This window comes from Lathamus discolor, chromosome 5, assembly GCF_037157495.1.
Source record: "Lathamus discolor isolate bLatDis1 chromosome 5, bLatDis1.hap1, whole genome shotgun sequence".
NCBI classification, from domain to species: Eukaryota; Metazoa; Chordata; class Aves; order Psittaciformes; family Psittacidae; genus Lathamus; species Lathamus discolor.
Window position 1 is genome coordinate 5692903 of NC_088888.1, and position 17152 is coordinate 5710054.

Below are 17152 nucleotides of genomic sequence, written 5' to 3' on the forward strand. Positions count from 1 at the left end.
GAGGTGCAATCAAACATCTGCACCTGCACGGGTAAAGCAGGCATGCCCCTGCATATCAGGGAATCAGAAATGCTCTGCTTAGAGTCAGCATTATTACATCATTAACACTGATGTCAGAATCAGCTATTTTGAATTCTAGTGCTAATGAAAGCAGTGAATCAGTCAGTATGTATATAAATACCATCAACTACCCATACAAATTCTTGTAATCCAAACACAATTCCTGAGTGTGAAATACAGAAAAATCCACTAATATTGCAAAACAGCTCTGAGAAAGGTAAAGATGTCTGTATGTGTACCTAAATGCATAAATCTATATGTAATAAAGGGGTGAGAAACAGCATTTTTTTCAGCGATTATTGAGGATGTGACTCTTGGACTTCAGTGGTCAGACCGGAAAGAAATATCGAAGGCACCATGAAGTAAAGGCTGATTGCATTTCCATTTAAAGAAAAGCACTGCTAGGAAACCCAGGAAAGTGTTAGCAACAGAAGTCTGAAAACCTCAGTCTTTATGAAGTTTCCTTAAAAAAAATAGACATAAGTGTAAAAATACCATTCCAGTCTTTAAATCACTAAGTATGATGTTGAGTGCCAACATGAAAAAAATGCAAGTCTTATTAATATTTTCCTTATTCCTTATTCCCTAAATCAGTTTTCAAAAGCCACTTTTCTTCCAGCAAACTAAGTTTTAAAGCTGTCATACTTTAAAACCTTTCTTTTGAAGATGCTACAGTATTAACAGCTGAAATAAATTTGTAAATTTGAAAGATGTGTTTTATTCTGTATTTCTGTCCAACCCACACCATCAACGGGGTTTTTTTTGTAAAAAAAACCAAATCAAAACTAAATACATGTAAGTCTGTGCAAAGCCCACTCTTGGCATTATTTTGTGCTGGCTTATTTAACTCCTGCAGGTTTAGTTTCTTGAAATGGAAAACAGGTAACTCAGTTTCAGCAGAAAAGGGTTTGAACCCACTGGAAATATAAAACAGACTGGGAGCTTTTCTTGGCTACAACAGGAACGCTATAAAAATAAATAGGAGGTAAAGGAAAACCACTACTGTACTGTTCTGCTACAGCTTAGGTCAAACTGATGGTGGCTGAAACCTGGTACCTGCTAATGGCTGCTTTATGGCCTGTATCAAATGTATTTGACCAGTTTTCAGAAGAAAAGTACCCACATCACAAACCTATTACTGTAATTAGCAGTCTTGATGGTAGTCCTAGCAAAAAGGACAAGGACTGAATGAGCTATGGAAAATGAACTATCCTCTCACCTGCAGAGGTGGCTTTTCCAGGTCAGGGATAAAGCACGCTACCAAATAGTCTGAGAACATAAGTACTGACACTTTAGTTTCCTAGGCTGTACCTTAGAATCATAGAATAGTTGGGGTTGCAAAGGACCTTAAGATCATCCAGTTCCAACCCCCTGCCATGGGCAGGGACACCTCACACTCAACAATGTCACCCAAGGCTGTCCAACCTGGCCTTGAACATCGCCAGGGATGGAGCATTCACAGCTTCCCTGGGCAACCCATTCAAGTGCCTCACCACCCTAACAGTAAAGAACTTCTTCCTTATATCCAGTCTAAAGTATTCTACAGTATTCTAAAGCAACAAATTCATTAAAACAGTCAAACCACCAAACAACACAATCAGTTTCCTCCCTCTCCTCCTCCCCAATGTATTTTAAATAGAGAAGCAAGCCAGAAAATGTGATTAGGTCAATATAAAAAGTGTTATACTGATAATTGAACAAAAAGATCAACTAAGAAATCAGAGACTTTAAGTACTACCAATATACCCCCAAATAGCCCCTCATATTTCAAAAGAAAATTAAAGCATAACAAAATAGCAAATGTTGCAGGGATAGTTATGGCAGCTAAGGCTGCACTTCCCCTGTACATTCTAATTTATGGAGGATAGCGTGACAAATGTCGACACTCCTTCTTACACTGGTAAAATATCTCAGCAATCTACAACAAAAGACCTGATTTTACCAGGTTTTTATTTCTCATGCAAAATTCCTCATTACTATTATTATTCAACTTCTGTTATTCAGTGTTTGTCTTCCCAGTGTGCCTAGGCAGGTAACTTACATGAGAAAAAAACAGGTTAAGACTCTGATTGTTAAAACTTGAAACATTTCCAAGTCCCTCTGAGATGTTCTTGTGATGAATGGCATAGGCTAGAGTAGCTCTCAAGTTAGCAGAAAAGTAGTTGTGCAGATAAAGACAAAAAATCAAAATTAAAAGGAAGGACAAAAGACACAAAAGCTTTACTTGCTTCAAAATGTATTAATAGTTTCAATAAAGATAAAAAAATTTGTCCCACTTAGCAGATGAACAGCTACCAAGAACCCCCATCTACCCACCTCTTCTTTTCATATTTTAATTTAGGCTTCATTCTTTGAAAAGCATTATCATTGGTAAGCATACAGGTTCAGGTAGAAGATTTTGTCTGGGGGTTTATATGACTTTTTCTGTGACATTAACCAAGCAAGTTCATTAACACATTAACAAAAGGCATCATCAGGATGTTTCTCCACACCTTGATCTTTGTTTGAGATTCCTTAGTTTTGTATAAAGATCAAGAAGATGGATTTTAATCTAGCGAAAGAGGCAATATGTACACCTATCATTACAGCTCCTCTGAAGAGTCTTGCACATTTGCCTGCTATAATTTCCCCATCTTTCTCATTATATTCTCATTAGGTTGCACTTATTTCTCCCCCTTCTTTCACCTCTGCCTTTTTTACCTTTATTACTTCACTTTACTTTGTATTCTTATCCATTATCTCATTCCCTACAAGTGCATACCTTAACCAAGGTTAAGTTTTCAACCCCAAGGTATGCAGCATCAAACATCCTCCCTTTCCTCTCAGACTTCTAAGCAGTTTGAATGTGATATTTACAATTATTGATGGACATTTCTGTCTAACAGTCTTCTTGCAGATTTTGGCAACTTCCACATCATTTATCTTTGTTAAACTCTGCTGCTCAGAATCTGTACTTTATACTCATTCTTCTGGACCCTTCTCTCTTCAGCAAAGTAAAATCTTGCTATTCATTAGAATTTTTAATTCCATTATTTTCTGTCTGGGTTTTTAAATTGTCTCTTACTGGTTTTTCTTTTTCCAATGTGCTCTTCTAAAGATTATCTCCAGACCTTTCCCACATTTCTGATAATTTCACAAAGTTCCATCTCAACCTCTCCCTCTGTATTTTACTTCTGGGCTATGCCATCTATAGAAGCTAAACCCAGCTACCCATTTTTGGACTTCACACTGTGTATCCACTCACAACTTTCTGTTTTTCACAGCCTCAATGAGTGAGAAGCTCATCACCTCTAAAGTACAATGCATTGTTGTTACATCCTTTTCTTGATCCCTTTGGACATAACCATTAATTCTAGTCTGTAATCTAGACCTAGCTCAGACCTTCCTCTATATTTGCGTATCTCAGCTCTTTTCAGATTTTGCTTATTCACTCTGCATAGCATCTCTAAGAAGTTTCTTATCAAGCCACTCAAACTCTTGACTATGTCATCATCGCCTATATCTTAACATCACAATATTATTCTCTCTGCTCTTAGAAAAGACTTAGACTCAAGAAAATGAAGTCTTGCCCTATTAATATTTGTTCACTAGGCTGCTGTAAAGATTGTTTTTCTTGCCTACAACTCTGATCTTGTCACCTCTTTGTACTCCTCCAGGTAAATTGTAAGTCTTCTTTTCCAAATGCTTCACAACAACAGTTTACTTCCATATTTTTATTCTCTCGTTCAATATTGAAAGGACAAGTCCATTCTTTAATCAGCCTACCTCACTTTTCAAGCAAGCAGCATCAAGATTTTCTTCCGCTATGTTATCCATGAACATTCACAAACCTACTTCGTTATCCTTGAGACTACATTAAAATAGCACCTACAAAAACTGAAAAGAGGCTAGGCTGCTCTTGTGCCTCCAACTCTGTCTCTCATGCCAACTACAGTTATCCTCATTGTCCTTACCATATCTATCTCTAGTCTCAGACTGTAGACTCTTAACAGAAACTGCCTTTCTGCTCTGTGCTTCTACAATGCTTGGTACAACAATTCATGATGAAACCTCATCACAGTAATGTGGTTAACAGAAGAGAAAAAAAATAAATCACCAAAACCAACTATTGATCCCTTCTAACTTGAGATATTTTATAATTCTATGGTTCTACCCAGGTTTTCCTGCCTAAAATTTCCTTTCTAAAGGTGTCTGATAAAGTTTCATGCTTCCTTTATTCCTTATTCTGAGAACATACTTTCTCTCTTATTCTGTACAATGTATTTTGCTAAAATTCAGATGGGAACATTACAGTTTTGTCTTAAAAAATTCTAACACTTCTAGAAGTTCTAACACTTACACATTTGCTGCTTACCAAAAGCTGCTAAATTTTTGGGACATAATAAATACACTGCATGTAAATACAACTGTTGCAGAATAAAGTTTTGCATTTTGTAGACACATCACAGCCCAACATTCAGCACATTCAGTGAGAATATCTTGTATAAAAATGTTATTAATAAAAAAATACCACTGGTGTTTGTAAATTTGCCTGTTCACATCCTCCTCTACATCAATACATTCTAATTCAGTTTTTATTTAGGAGACTGACTACTGTTTTTAGTGAGGTCCATGTAGTTCATTACACACCAAACAGATAGTTCTTACATTTTAATTCAGACTGATATGGTAAAAAAACAAAAGACATAATTTCAAAATGCAAGACAGCGTAAGCCCATGTGGCACAACCTTACTGGTAGGATCAGTGAATGAAAGCTTTGTAAAAGTTTGTTTCATGAAGGAAAAGAAGGCAGTTTTTTGCCCTGTGGAAAACAGTTTATCAATGAATATGGGGAGGATAATCAAGGGAACAAGAAGAAAAAACAAAGAATGTGAAGGAAACTAGGTGGGTCCAGAAGGACTGAACTGGAGGAAAAATGAGAAAGAGGAGAAAACATGTAATTCACAAGTGCTTAAATTTTGAGGGCAGAAGGGACCATAATAAACACCCAAGATTTCAAATTTCTGTATCAAGCCCATGTATCTCAGGAAATTAATACACGTTTCAGAAAGATATTGAACTTGATTTAAACACATTCGCTGCTTAAGAAACTATCACTTCCCATGGAAAAATGTTCTACTGTATTATCATTCTGTCAAATCTCATTTTTTTCTAGACTGAATTTGTCTAGCTTCAATTTCTACATCTTGTTAGGTACTTGTAAGCTAGATTAAAGAGTGATCTTCTATCAAAGATTTTTTTTTCCCCCACGAGACTTTCAGATCCAAATCAATTCATTTCTTAACAATCAAGTCATTTCTTTGACAAGTTAAGTAAACAGAGCTATTTAACTCTCTCATTTCCAGACCCTGATTCACTCTTAAGCCTCTTTCGTGAACCCCGCTCATTTTCAGTATCCTTGATTAATGTTTGAATAACTGAATATTAATTGAAGATTAATGACTTAAACAAAGATAACACTATAAGCATCATTTGTCAAAATTTAAAGTTTGTTCCAACTTTCCTATGTCTGTGGCAAAGATTAGCCAAGAGCACCTGTCAATAAGAAAAAGTGTGCAAAAGGTACTCAATGACTGCCTATTAAGGTAGAGCCAAGGCAGACAAGGAAGGGTAGACAAAGATTCAATGGTAACAATATGAACCAGAACACAATGCAAAAGTTGGCTAAAAAGATGAACATCCAAAAAAGCATATGGATAAAATAAATAAACTTCGATTCTAACATCTCATGGACATTTTCCTTTAAAGCCCTAGTGAGAAAGACGAAAACTTTCTCTTATCAGTGGTCTCCACCTAGTCTTTCTGTCCAGTCCAAGAGAATACAAGAATAGTTCTACCAAAAGCATGCTTTTTTAAGCTAAGAAGAGACCATAATAAAATAGCCAAGGATTTGATCAAGATGTACTTAAAATAATGCAATGCTATACTTTCAGCTAGCACCTAGCTTTCCTCTCTGTTCTTCCAAACACCTAGAAAATTCCCCTACGAAGCTTGCTATCTTTTCAATTCTGTTTATACATTCTTATGTAGTCACATAAAAAAGGCAGACGAAGCTACAGTGCAAGCTAAAATAAATTGCAACGCTATTAAATCAACATAACTGGGTGAAATACACAAATAGGAGAGGCTTGGAAGTTCATGAAAGTCAGCTAATATGACCAAATGGTAAAAAAAGATTATTTGAAACAAGATGTCATTCTTCCAAAAGTTGAAGTTGCACCCAAATAAAGAAAGGGTCAGAAAAATGAAAAAATTAATATAATAATAAAATTAGAGAGGCCAAAAATGATTGTACTCTTTTTTTGTTGTTGTTTTAAATATTCCTGCCAAGATAATCAGGACACAAAATGAGCACTCAGAGAGGATAATGACATTTCAGAGATGTGAAATTCATTCTTTGCACGAGTACAAAGAATTCACTTCACTCTAGACGAGAAGTTTTTTTTGGTGTGTCTTCTACAAAAGGCAGTCCTGCTTCATAAACCTTGAGCTCTTCAAAGGTGTCACCAAGTATTCAGATAAGGGTGATCTGGGTAACACAGGCTGCTTCTGCTTTCAAAAACTACTGGCAAAGACCCTCACCAACAACATTTAAGGAAAGTAGGCAGCCACTGGAGAAGAGCTGGGGCATGGTGAAATAACAGAATGAGATACAGTATGATCAGAGGTATGGAAATAGTTTCCACCTGAGTTGGTTTTCTATGATAGAGTGCTACAAATTCACAATGGGCATGAACAGACGGATTGCTCATTGCTTCTTCCCACACATGCATAAAGTGATCAAATTAAGAGAATGGGAACCAGAAACCTTTTCTTCCTTACCAAAGAGCAGGAAACACTCCTTTTGGCAGCTCCCTCCTTGCTAATAGATGCTGTCTTGCAAGAGGGTTATATGAGGAGACTGGAAAAGTAGTCGGAAGAAGGGAATTCTTTTAAGGCTGCTAATTTGACACAAAAAGTGCAACAAATATGTCTTCAAAAAGCTTGAATTTAGCAACATTCGGATCATTCTGATAAATGAAAAGAGAGTCTTTATTAAGGCTGTCCTGCATTGATGTAACCTGTTGCATAACCAGTTGAAATCAGAAAGCTGGCATATTTGAAGAACACTGCAGTAAGGTAAAATATTCACATGTTGACAGTTACAGAGAAAGAGGTAATGAATGTAAGGATGGAATGAGGATACTATAATTCAGTGCTTTATCACTGAGACATCCGCTACTACACTGATGCCATTTAGTCTTTAGAAAGACTTTCTTTCTAGGTTTAATTCTAGAAGCTTATAAATGCATTGAATTTCTAAGGAACACTAAACTCTTGGATAAGATTATAACCTATGTTAAACTTTAAGGAGAAGGAGTTGTCACTTTTGGTCATGTGGTTATACATTCTTTATGTGGATTCTAATGTTGACCATTGAATGAACAAAATATCTGATACATTATTACTAATCAAATCAAATCAAAAGGTCTATCACACCACAAGCATTTCTCCCTTGATGCTCTTATGTGGAATGTGATCTCTCTAAGACAACTCTTAGCAAAACAATAACAATAACAATTACAAATATGTGAAGGGTAGGTGTCAGGATGATGGAGCTAGGCTTTTTTCAGTGATATCCAGTGATAGGACAAGGGGCAATGGGTGTAAACTGGAACATAGGAAGTTCCACGTTAACATCAGGAAGAACTTCTTTACTGTAAGAGTGACAGAGCACTGGAACAGGTTGCCCAGGGGGGTTGTGGAGTCTCCTACACTGGAGATATTCAAGGCCCGCCTGGACAAGTTCCTGTGTGATGTACTGTAGGTTACCCTGCTCTTGCAGGGGGGTTGGACTAGATGATCTTTTTAGGTCCCTTCCAACCCTTGGGATTCTGTGATTCTGTGATTTGTAATAACAGCAAATTCTACTGTCCGAGTCCCTGTTTCAGGAAGATTTTCACATTAAAAGAGAAGAAAAAGAGCAGAGATTCCTTGATACTGTTATTGCTAATTTAATCATTAGTGATCATTCAAGACAATGATACGATGCATGTCAAACTAACAGTTGATGGTACAAATGACTGCTATCAGGATAACTCATAGGCTATGTGGCCTACAATGTGATTCATGGATAATTTCTGAACTGTAAAAAAAAAAAGACTGTCAAACCCATACATGGTATTAATACACCTTAGTATGGCAAGATGTTATTAGTAACTTGGTGGCATTCTTGTACCTATTTCCAGTAAGCGTAAGTAAGAAATACTGAACATACCAGCAGAAGCTAAAAATAAAATAGAATTGTATATCCACAGCTGAAGTAAACTGTTTACTAAATATCTATTATTACATTATAACACATAAAATGACAAACTGCCAGTTTGGCTTACATTACAGTACTTTTAAACAATAATCTAGAGTTGACAGAGAGCTAGATAAGTGCTCGTTTACTGCATTTTGTATAAATCTAAAGAAATAAATGTATGGCAGGTTGTCCCAATCTAACTTCGCTTGGCTGATACTGGATTGTTCCTTTTTGCCCCATACATGTTTTGGCATATTTTCCAAGTCCAGACTTAAATGTCTGGAACAGTTACAAACTGATTATCATACTGATAATTTCTGCTCCACGTGCAAGGAAAAGAGTACAAGATCCTGACAAGAGATGAAGAGGCAGTAAGAAGGGTCTATTCTGAATTATCTTTTATATGGAAAGAATCTTGTAAGATTACACTAGTCACTGTGCAAAGCTGCAAGAGTAGACAGTGTTTAAAGGATACGCTTAAATAAGGAACACGCCTTCTCCAGATTAATGTTGCAGAAAGTCACTTAAATATATCACTATATTCATTTACCTGCAAGCTCTGCTCAATGTAAAAGAAGTCACCTCATGTCACTTCACATGCCAGTGTTGGATTCTTCTCTACAAAGCACTAAATTTTCTTGTGGGTCACCCCCCCCCCCATCATTATATATACAACTTTGGTTGTAGGAAAAGTGAATCGGGGTTGCATTTTTCAGATTTTACATCAGCCTTTTAGTTTCTTCAAGGCCTTGAGAAGTGATCAAATAACTTTGTTATTGCTTCATCACATGTCATTACTGAATCTGAAGGATTGATCCATCCATTAGCACTTCTCAAGTAACTAAGCAGAGCATAACCTTAATTTTAACAGGAGAAAGAAACTATTAATGTGTATGACAGAGAAGTACAAGATGATCATTATATTGAGGATTAGAGAGTCATTTGAATATCTATTTTGTAAAACTTTACACTGTTGCAACAAATCTGCAAAAGCCTTAAGAACGTACAACTAAAAATCAAATTATGTGCTTATTATAATGATCCTATAGTACTTCACTTTATGTTGTAATTTAATAATTTTATTTATGCAAATAAGGCCCCCAATGCTATTGCACTCAAGAAGTTAAACACTTGACATTTTTACTCCTTAAAACGCAACATTTTATGATGGCTAGATATGTTTATTAATTAGTGATTATTAACACCCAGTAAACAACATCATGCCTTGTAAAAACACAATCTTTCTTCACAGCGTGAGGCTGAAATCTATTATTCACTGATTCCATATGCTGAAATACACTCAAATGATCACAAATGACCTCAAGCATTAGATAAATGTAAATGAGGACAGGGCAGAAAATGTGATTTTGATTGATATCTAAAAGACCAGGTTTGAAGTCTTGACAAGGGATGAAATCTGAAATTTCATATAAAGTACATGGCAATTGGAAATCTACAACATTTAAGCTTTTGGATGGTTGTACCACACAGCCTCTCCTCAGCAGGGATGAGATCTGAGACTGCTCACAAGAAGCGTTCAGTGCACGGAACCTGAAAGACCATTCCTGGGGCCTGTGTGACCTTTGTCTACTTGGCAGGTACTTATTAGGATGCAGAGATATATCTCTAAGTTATATGCACGTACACCCTAATGAAGGCAGAATTTTTCTAACCCTAAGTGCTCACTTAAAAGAACTTCTCCACACAGAATGGCTTCATAAGCATAAGGATAAATGATGTGAATGATAGCCATTAAAATTGTATGGGTTTAACCCTCTATGTTAATAAGCTTATTCTGCTGTAACAGCTTGCCTTTCTCAGCCCTTTTTCAGCTTTACTTTTGTCACTTTGAGAAGGACTGAGAGCCTTTCTGGAACGAGAATCATCAAAAAGAAAAAAAAAAAGAGGAAGATTCAGACACACAAATAAGAGTGCAGTATTGGCTCTTAGGTGGCCATCTCAAAACATATTCTAATTCTTAACCCTATACCATTAATATGAAGCCCTTTACAACTTTCAATACTACAAGGCATGAACACACTTCAGATTTTCAGCTGCTCCCAGTCCATATTGTACCTGAAGGTGCCTTAAGGAAATAGTCAAACAGCTAACCTCAGTGGCACCAACTACTATAGCGTGGGTCAGGAAGAGTTCTGGAAGTTATTTGAAACCGAATTCTCTGAACCTCTACACTGCTCAACCCCCAGAGCATGCCTAGGGGGATAACCTGGAGACAACAGAGCTGGTGCACTACAACACAAATTCTGGGTGCGCCTGCACCCTAGGACATAGCCAATGAGAGAAGGGCCTCAGGACCCTGTGTCTGGTTCCCACACTCCCCCCGTCTGTCCTTGCAGGGCCAACACAATACTGACTGCACAGACAGGGTGACCAAAACACCTCCCATCAATACTCCAACAACATCCACCCCAAGGGCAAATGGGGTTTGTTCCCACCCTGAATTCTCAGAGCTATTTAAAATGAAACCTGCCAGTCATTTAGGTACATTCATCCCAAGCCATATTCAGTACAATGAGCAATGTTGACTCTGAAGCAGCCAAATTTCAACCATGCACTTAACCACAGCTTGAAGAGAAATAGCATACATAAAAAAAAAAATACAACGGACAGCTTATGTCACCAAGATTAATCATACTGCATTTGCTATGTTAAAAAGCATTTTTTTCAACACTTCCAATACTTCTGTCTTGCATCACTTACCCACTTGTACATACATGATGTCAGCATCAGTGGTATAGGTCACAATTTCACTTTTGAACACGTTTCACATTAAATGCACAATGACATGCAAGAATCAGTAAGAGCTTAGTAGAATCTTACCAGCTTGACACTTTCTGAGCCTTGAAAACTCCTGCGTTTTGGTTTCTTGTGATGATCTCATTTACATCTGCAGCATATTTGTTAAGAATTATCTACAAAATTGGATCAATAATAATAATAATAATAAATACTTTTTTCCCATTGCTAATACCTTCATAATGTCTTTTATCTATTTAGTCTTCTTTAATCTGTGTGAAGAGTCAGTCTTTTTTCAGAAGCATAAATTTTACATTGCCACTCCAGTACATCAGCCATATGTATCTATACAGCAACTTGCTCTTGTTGCCTATCTCCACTGTTTATAGTTAAGGAACTGCTAGTCGTGTAACGATAGAGGGAATTGAAAAGGACTCCCCATACCTTACATACATTTCAAGGCAACTGTTGCTTACAAACATAAGAAATCCAACACACAACGGGAGCACCTTAACCTTTAGGCAAGGGAGTTTCTAGTCCATTTGCTTTCTTGAGAATGGTTTGGAACCACCATAAAAGATACTGGAAAGCAATAAATGCGTTTTCTTCGCCTCAGGTACTGCAACAGTGCCTCAGCCTCATGTCTCAGCTTCTGTTAGTCTGGAAGATCAGGTAACAAATTTGGGTAGCCATTCAGGCAGGCCAAAGCAAGTGCTGTCAATGAAGAGTTTCAAGGGAAGCTGTGCCAAACCATCTATGCCTAGAAAGATAACCTTCATAATCATCAGTGGTTAGCAAGATGCCATTGGAAAGAAAAGGTGTAGCGAGTAACTAAAAGCTGTGAGAATACTAAGTGTCACCCAGTGTGAATCCATACATATTTAAACTATTTTTTCTCAAACATAAAAAATTATCTCAAATGGACAATTTTGGTAAAGATGTCACTATTTAAGGAAATCTGATGCTAATTAGAAGCTGTTTCTAGGTGCTCAAAATACGCTGAATTCTTTGCAAGTGTTTTTATAAGAAAATGGACCACTAGTGTCAGGCTCATTTAAAATATCACTGTATCTTTCTATTTACTTTGCTGAAATCACATATCTGGCCTTCATAACACAGCTGGCTATTTAAGGAAAGTTATTTTAGGAAAGCCTCTATCCAAACAATGTAAAAGAAAAGAGAACTGATATTCCATGAAGCCCAAAACTAGAAACGGAATGACAGAAAACTGGTTTAAACAAATCTCTGCTGTTTGGACGCGCCTTTTAAATCTTTTCCACACTATGCAATGAGAAGTTGTAATGAATAGCCTATACCTGTGAAGCAAAAGGAAGGCATAAATAATTCCATGAGCAAAGCATGCTTGTTTTAAGAAGAGTCAGAAGTAACATTGTTGATAAATTAGCTACGCTGCACTTAAATTATGTAACCGAGACAAACTATTAATAATTGTTGTAAACATGTTAACACTAGCTTTTTAAAATAATTTATGAGCCCATGCATTCAGAAATTCAGGCTGAACATGCCCTTTCTAACCTAAATTTCCCAGGACTGCTGAAAGATCCATACACTATATTTTAATGGTCATTATAGTGCACTGCAACAACGCTTTGTGTTATTGATGCTTTCAGACAGTAGTTCAAGTCACTAGTGCATAGTGTGAGACAGAGAGAAGGGAGAAGGTACACAGCCTCTCTGAAACAGGAGACAACTTTTACTACAAATGAACCTCATCCTTGGATTTGGATGTATAGATGCTTCCAGTATCCTGAGGAAACAGCATTTTTTGATCATGACTGTCTCATAGATATTACCTAAGCTGGAAAAATGTATCTGAACGTATATCACCCAAAATTACAAAGAAGAATGAATCTGATAACTTTGCCTATGCATATCTTTATTATTCACTTGAATATTTGCAGTATTTTTCTTTTTAACACTTTCTTTATCTAAATGATCCTGAAAGATGAAACACACTAAACCAACAAAGAAGTTTTGAATGAAGCTGAAAAAGCAATAACATCTGTCTTTATTTTATTGATTTTGCAATATAAATGATCTGTTAATCAATTAAAACCTGGCCATGATAAGCACAAGGAGTGAGTTCGAGTGAAGTCTTTTAAATGGATTAGTTACTCAAATAATAATATCCTTTTAAAAACTTCCATAAACCTCATGCATAAGACCACTGATTAATATAAAATGCAGCTACATATTTCACAGTGAAATGGTTAAAATGATAACAGTGAATTTAAAATTAAGATATTAATAAAATGTTTTATCTTGTAATATTTCAATAACATATCCTAATGCAGATATTGAAAACATACATAGTGAATGCTTCACGTGGCAGTAAGAAATGGAGAATAATATGAAGAATGTCAAAAATTAAAGGAAAAATCAAACCCTCAAAAGCCTGAGACTTCACAAAGCAAAGCTGTTAGTTATGCTCACTGAATAGCGATAACAACAACAAAAACAACAATAATTATGATGATGATGATAATACAAAGGCAGATTCTCAGATGCAATGCACTATTGCCAGGTCGATTTTCAATTACATTTCACTGATGTATTCATTTGTTTCTTAATGTGCTCATCTTGCCCATTAAGAATAATTAGCAGGCTTGCTTGGTGATTTCCTGGCTTCTGACAGTGATTTTTTTTCCTTTTTGTTGACAACCACTTTTACTTTTTGGAAAGTAATTTTTGGGTATTATAGTATGACTGGCATGTAATTTAAGCTTCCTAAGAAATTTAAAGGCAAGATGTAAACAGTAATTTTTAAACAAGATTATTTTAATCTATAATACCTACATAAAAAGCATAATACTAGGCATTAACTATTCCTGAAGAGCAAAATCTAGAAAGGAAAACAGTGCTTTATCCCACGTTAATTTAATTTGGTACTCTAAACAATTAAAAAATACTATCAAAAATAATAAAAATTAGCAGAAATACATCATTTTGGTCTGTGACATTTGGGGGGAAATATTATTTTCAATTACACTAAAAATTCTTACTGTTTTCAGTGAGTATGGCATGGCTGGAACAGATCTAAATTTAGCTTAAACTTCTGTTATAGCCCGTTACTATAGAAAAGAATGTAAAAGAAAATTACCATAAGACGTCACAAAATCACTACTGAGGTTCATAAAACACATAAAATGCAAGATAAATTTTGTTACGTGCACTTTCAAGAATACATTGCACCTACACTGTAAACTTCTTAGTCTGCTGCACTTTGGCACCCTGCTAATATTAAGCCCATTGTAAAATCCAACACAATAAAAGCACTTTGAATGCTGAGCTTTCAGAGCACCAAATGTTAAAAAAAGAAAAATAAATTCCTATTAGAGCCTTCCACCAATCGTTCCTCTGAAAGGGATTCACTGAGTGAATACAGATGAAGAGTTCTTGTAAGACTTTTGGAAATAAAAGATATTCCTAAAACACACTGTGAAAAACTAAGGTGTGTTAATTAGAGGACATTAACAGTATCTTTTTCAGGAATGAAAGGACTTCAATTTGCTTCATTCCAAAGACTGAGTGAATACTTTTAGCACTCGCCAATTTTCCTGGCTATAGAAGGCTTCTAAATTTCAGAAAAGTTCAGGTATGGTTATGGAATCTGCTATGCAAGATATGTGCCGACTTGATGATTACTGAGCTCACCTGAAGCTTTCTGTGGGTAAAATGACCTTTTGTTAAATACCTGTCCTTCTATAAAACACGGGTTTGTTTTGTTAGGCTAGTTTTGAAACACTTTTTTCTCCCACATTTTTCAACTTCACAGTGACACAGAAGAAAGGCTGGAAGGGGCGATGCTGATTAAAATACACAGAATAATGAATACTTCCTCCTTGAGACAGGAGTGCAACAAAATAGAATTTAACAAAATTAGAATCCCTGGACCACAAGTGAGAACTTGCATTTTCAAGGAAAAGACATCTACAAAAGCTTCCTTCAAGTTTTAAAAGATATGATCTAGGCTTGGACGTTTTTCCATTAAATTGTTACTGTGTTGTAAGTAATTATAGTTACCTCAGTTACCCCAGAGAACGTCTTCTTAAAGGCAGTACCTAACATTAGCACACTGCAATGCCTCCAATTTTAAGTCAGCAAGTGCAATTTAACTTACTTTTTTTTCACTAAGTACTCATTAGCTCTCAAATACACACAAAACTCAAATCTGAATAATTCTGATGATGCAGTTGCCAAAACCTGAAAAACTAGTGTCCCTTAAAATACAAATGGAAAGATTACCAAGGAACAAAAGCAAATAGGTATCTTCCTTTTTTCCCCCTCTCAATTTCTAAGGGCTATTAGCATTCACTGCATAAATCTGTTCTTGTTCTGTGCTGATATTTAATGTAGCCACAAATTATGCTCACTCATTCTCTCGCTTAGCCAAAGTCTAGTTCAATTTTCTGAACTACGCGTTCATATTAGAAGGGCATAATAGCAATTTATTCTAATATAGGAAATCTAATAAAATACTTTCTACAAGGGACAGAGCAGTTTTACAATCTTACATCAAGAGAAACAATGATAAATTGATAATTGATTAAGCACACTAAATGGGTAATTTGTGGGCAGTTGTAACTTAGCAGCAACAAGGAAGCCATGCATTTCAATATACACTGGATAAGCTATGACAATATACAAATACTGGCTTTAAGAGGCTAGTATCTGAAAGTAAAAAGAAAAACAAACAGAAAATAAATCCAGTTCTGCAAAATGGATATATGAAGGGGAGCTAATGCTTTGATTCACTGCTGTACTTCCTCTAACGTGGAGCATACACACTAGGAATCTTTCAGCACTCAACCCCAAGACAAATATTTACTACTGTACTCGCTCTATACCAACATGTACATTTTTAATTAAAAAAGAAAATGTGGCATTTATTGTGGGGGAAGCTGTAGCTCTGTTCAACATATTCTACATCTATTTTTTAATTACTTATTTGAGGACTTTTTCTTAATATACCCCATGCTGTCTGTCTTTATATTGATTGTTACTCAGCCAGTAAAAAGGAACGAGCACAACAAACCAGTTTTCTATCTGAATAAGGATACTTTTGATGGCCTTTTCATTTCCATCAGTTAACAGAACTTCTTTGACATCTGCAGAAATAGCAACCTGAAAAAAAGAGCACAGCAAACAATGAGCAAATATGCTTGTCTGTGTGGAAGTGAAGACAGGAGTGACAAGCCTTCAGTATCATGCTTCCTCACCTATTTCTCTGTAACAATCTTCAATCTTTTTTCATTTTATGTCTGCATTATTTTAATCATTCAATCAAATCAGTCAATACTTTTATCATTCCATTTGCGGGAGCCTCTATCTTGCTATCATTCTGTTCCGTAATTGCATTGTGACAGCCGATGATGGTATTCTGAGAGGCTTTCATTTGCGGGCTTCTGTTTATCTAGTAGAGCCATCATACAAGGCTGTCACTCTGCCTTTCAGCTTGCTTCTGTCTGACTGCCTGATGCCCTTCATATAACTTTGCATTGCAGGCAGATGGCTTTGTAAGGGTAATTTTTTTGTGAGCTTTGACATGCTCGCACATTGGGCTGTAACCTCGACACATTGTATAAGAGCGACAGGTTTGTCAAATGCCAATCAGTGTAACAATATGCTTTTATTTGTAGAGACATAAAAACTTGTCTAATGCACTGCACTGCTACATAATATCTCCTGAATACATGACTCAGAACCCAGAGAATGGTGAACGACTCTCCTGAATGGCCAATCTAATTCAAAAGAATCTAATTACCGAGAGCTCTGGATCATGTTTGTTGGTGTAATAATGCAGGCAAAACATTAGCAGCTATATCATGGTGCTCCAACTGTGATTCGCCAGGCTATTCCTGTATCTTAGCAAATGGGACTATAATCTGAAAAAAAAAAAAAAATGCTTCGGCTATGGCAATGAAAGACAGACCGTACGTGGCCCGGAATGTCACAACAAAAGATATTGACTACACAGAGGTAAAATGTTTCTGCTCATCGAGGCAACCATAAAATCAATATGATAC

The 17152-nt window shown here is 36.2% G+C and overlaps 1 protein-coding gene across 2 annotated transcripts in view; it reads right to left on the minus strand.

Moving 5' to 3' along the window:
• The window catches only part of CAMKMT (calmodulin-lysine N-methyltransferase), a 208759-nt gene that overhangs the window by 24107 nt on the left and 167500 nt on the right, over positions 1 to 17152 (minus strand). For both annotated transcript variants that reach the window (XM_065679504.1, XM_065679505.1), the window contains exons 6-7: positions 16187 to 16250; positions 11190 to 11256 (exon numbers count right to left, since the gene is read on the minus strand). In XM_065679504.1, the coding sequence (XP_065535576.1) occupies positions 11190 to 11256; positions 16187 to 16250 (131 nt within the window). The remainder of the gene's footprint in view (positions 1 to 11189; positions 11257 to 16186; positions 16251 to 17152) is intronic.